The 1,961-nt window shown below is 50.2% G+C and overlaps 1 protein-coding gene across 1 annotated transcript in view; it reads right to left on the bottom strand.

Annotated features, from left to right (window-relative positions):
• GYPC (glycophorin C (Gerbich blood group)) overlaps positions 1–1,961 on the bottom strand; it is a 21,182-nt gene that overhangs the window by 7,355 nt on the left and 11,866 nt on the right. Inside the window, exon 7 of the mRNA XM_011980505.1 lies at positions 669–725. Coding sequence (XP_011835895.1) covers positions 669–725 — 57 coding nt within the window. The remainder of the gene's footprint in view (positions 1–668; positions 726–1,961) is intronic.

Raw genomic sequence — 1,961 nt, 5'->3', positions numbered from 1 at the left:
GTGCAATGAGTTGGAGAATGCCAGGGTACACAGAGTCCAACGGGTGTCTTTGACTGCTTGCTGCTGCTGCTTTTTCTTTCTTTTTAAATTGTACATGTTTCCTGAGTTATTAATAAACTGCTGAGAAGTGTGGATCTGAAAGAAGGTCACAGAGCGCACAGCACCTCCCAAACTTGGTTGTTCTCGTGGCACAGTTTGCAGTCGCAGCCATGACCCACGGGGATCCACTTGCTCATGGTTCAAAGCAAGGCAAAGGCAGGCTCAAGTTTCCTTGAGGATGGAGGGTTGGGGGCATGGACCCAGGGCAGAAAATAATGTGGGATGAGGGAGATGGTGGAGAAGTCTAAGTAGCCTGGTCAGTCTACCCTCATCCCACCTCCACCCTCAACCTCCCTCACCACAGCTGCTGTCTCTCCAGCCCCTGAGTTCCTGTGAGTCAACAGCCCTGAGGAAGACTGATAAATATATATACAGATATGTACCATGTACGTATGTATGTATATTTACCCAGGACTAGACTCCTCCATTTCACATACAAAACCACCTCTGAAGGAGAGAAAAAATGGCCACAGCCACCCCTGCCCCAGTCCTTAGGTCAGTTCTACCTGGATGTTTTCACCAAGGCCCCCCACCCTGGCTGCTTGAAGGGCTCTGTGACGACAGCTCACCTGCAATGATGGCAATGTCCGTTGTGGTGAGGGCGTGGGTCACCCCTGGATAAGGCCCTGTGAACAGAGGACAAGAATCTGAGGTCAGACAGGAAGATTCTCCATGCCTAGCAGCACCTTGTCCCAAGCTGCATCCTTTGCTCAGGTGTGAGCAGCTCTGTGAATGGGCCCAAGTAGACAGGAGCAGTGTGGTGCACCCACTGAATCCTAGCAGGGGTGCACAGACCAGGAACCAGGTTCTGCCTGGTCTGGGATGGAACTCAGGGCACTCCAGGCCCATTCGAGTTCTCTGCTGTATGCCTGCACTGAGGGTGGTGCCTGCACCTGGTAGATGCTCAACAGTTATCTGTCTGTCTCTTATACACATCTAGATGTGTATAAGAGACAGGCTCTGTCAATAGGCCCAAGTGGACAGAAGCAGTGTGGTGCACCCACCGACTCTTAGCAGGGGTGCACAGACCAGGAGCCAGGTTCTGGTTGGTCACTGACTGGGATGGAACTGTTTGAACCTGAACCAGCAGGTCACTCCAGGCCCATTTGAGTTCTCTGCTGTATGCCTGCACTGAGGGTGGTGCCTCCACCTGGTAGATGCTCAACAGTTATCTGTGGTGTGTATGAAGGCAGGGACTCTTGTTGTGTTTGTGAAAGAACGTTTGTGGAGTATCTGATGCTTACACCAGCTGTCTCAGTCAATTTTGTGATGCTATATCTGAATTCTTGGGTAATTTATAAAGAAGAGAGGTTTATTTGGCTCACAGTTCTAGTGGCTGGGAAGTCCAAATTGGGCAGCTGCATCTGTTGAGGGCCTCATACTGCTCCCCCTCGTGGCAAAAAGCAGAAGGGGAGCAGACATTTGGAAAGAGACCACAAGGTGATATAAAAAGCAAGAGAGGTTCCAAAGGTGAATTTGCTTTTATAATAACCTGCTCTCAGGTAACCTATCCAGTCTCGTGACAGAAGGAACTCCCTCCCTCCCTCAAAGGGCTATTAGTCTATGCATAAGGGATTGGTCTCGATGACCCAAATAGCTCCCACCAGGTCCCACCTCCCATCACTACCACATTGGGAATCAAATTTCAACATGAGCTTTTGCAGGGTCAAACCACATCCAAACCATAGCACCAGGTGTTGCTTTAGCTGTCTTCTATCTACTGTATCATGCAGTCTTCACAGCCATCCTATGAGGTGCCTGGTGTTGTTGGCCCATGTCACAGGAAGAACACCAAGGCTCAGAGATGTGATGTGCCCATGATCACACAGCTCATTCAGAGTCAGGTCAGGACTTAGCCAGTG

Source organism: Mandrillus leucophaeus, unplaced genomic scaffold (assembly GCF_000951045.1).
Source record: "Mandrillus leucophaeus isolate KB7577 unplaced genomic scaffold, Mleu.le_1.0 Scaffold213, whole genome shotgun sequence".
In the NCBI taxonomy this organism is placed as follows: Eukaryota; Metazoa; Chordata; class Mammalia; order Primates; family Cercopithecidae; genus Mandrillus; species Mandrillus leucophaeus.
Note: the sequence above shows the minus strand (reverse complement) of the source record. Positions and strands in the feature narration are given on the sequence as shown.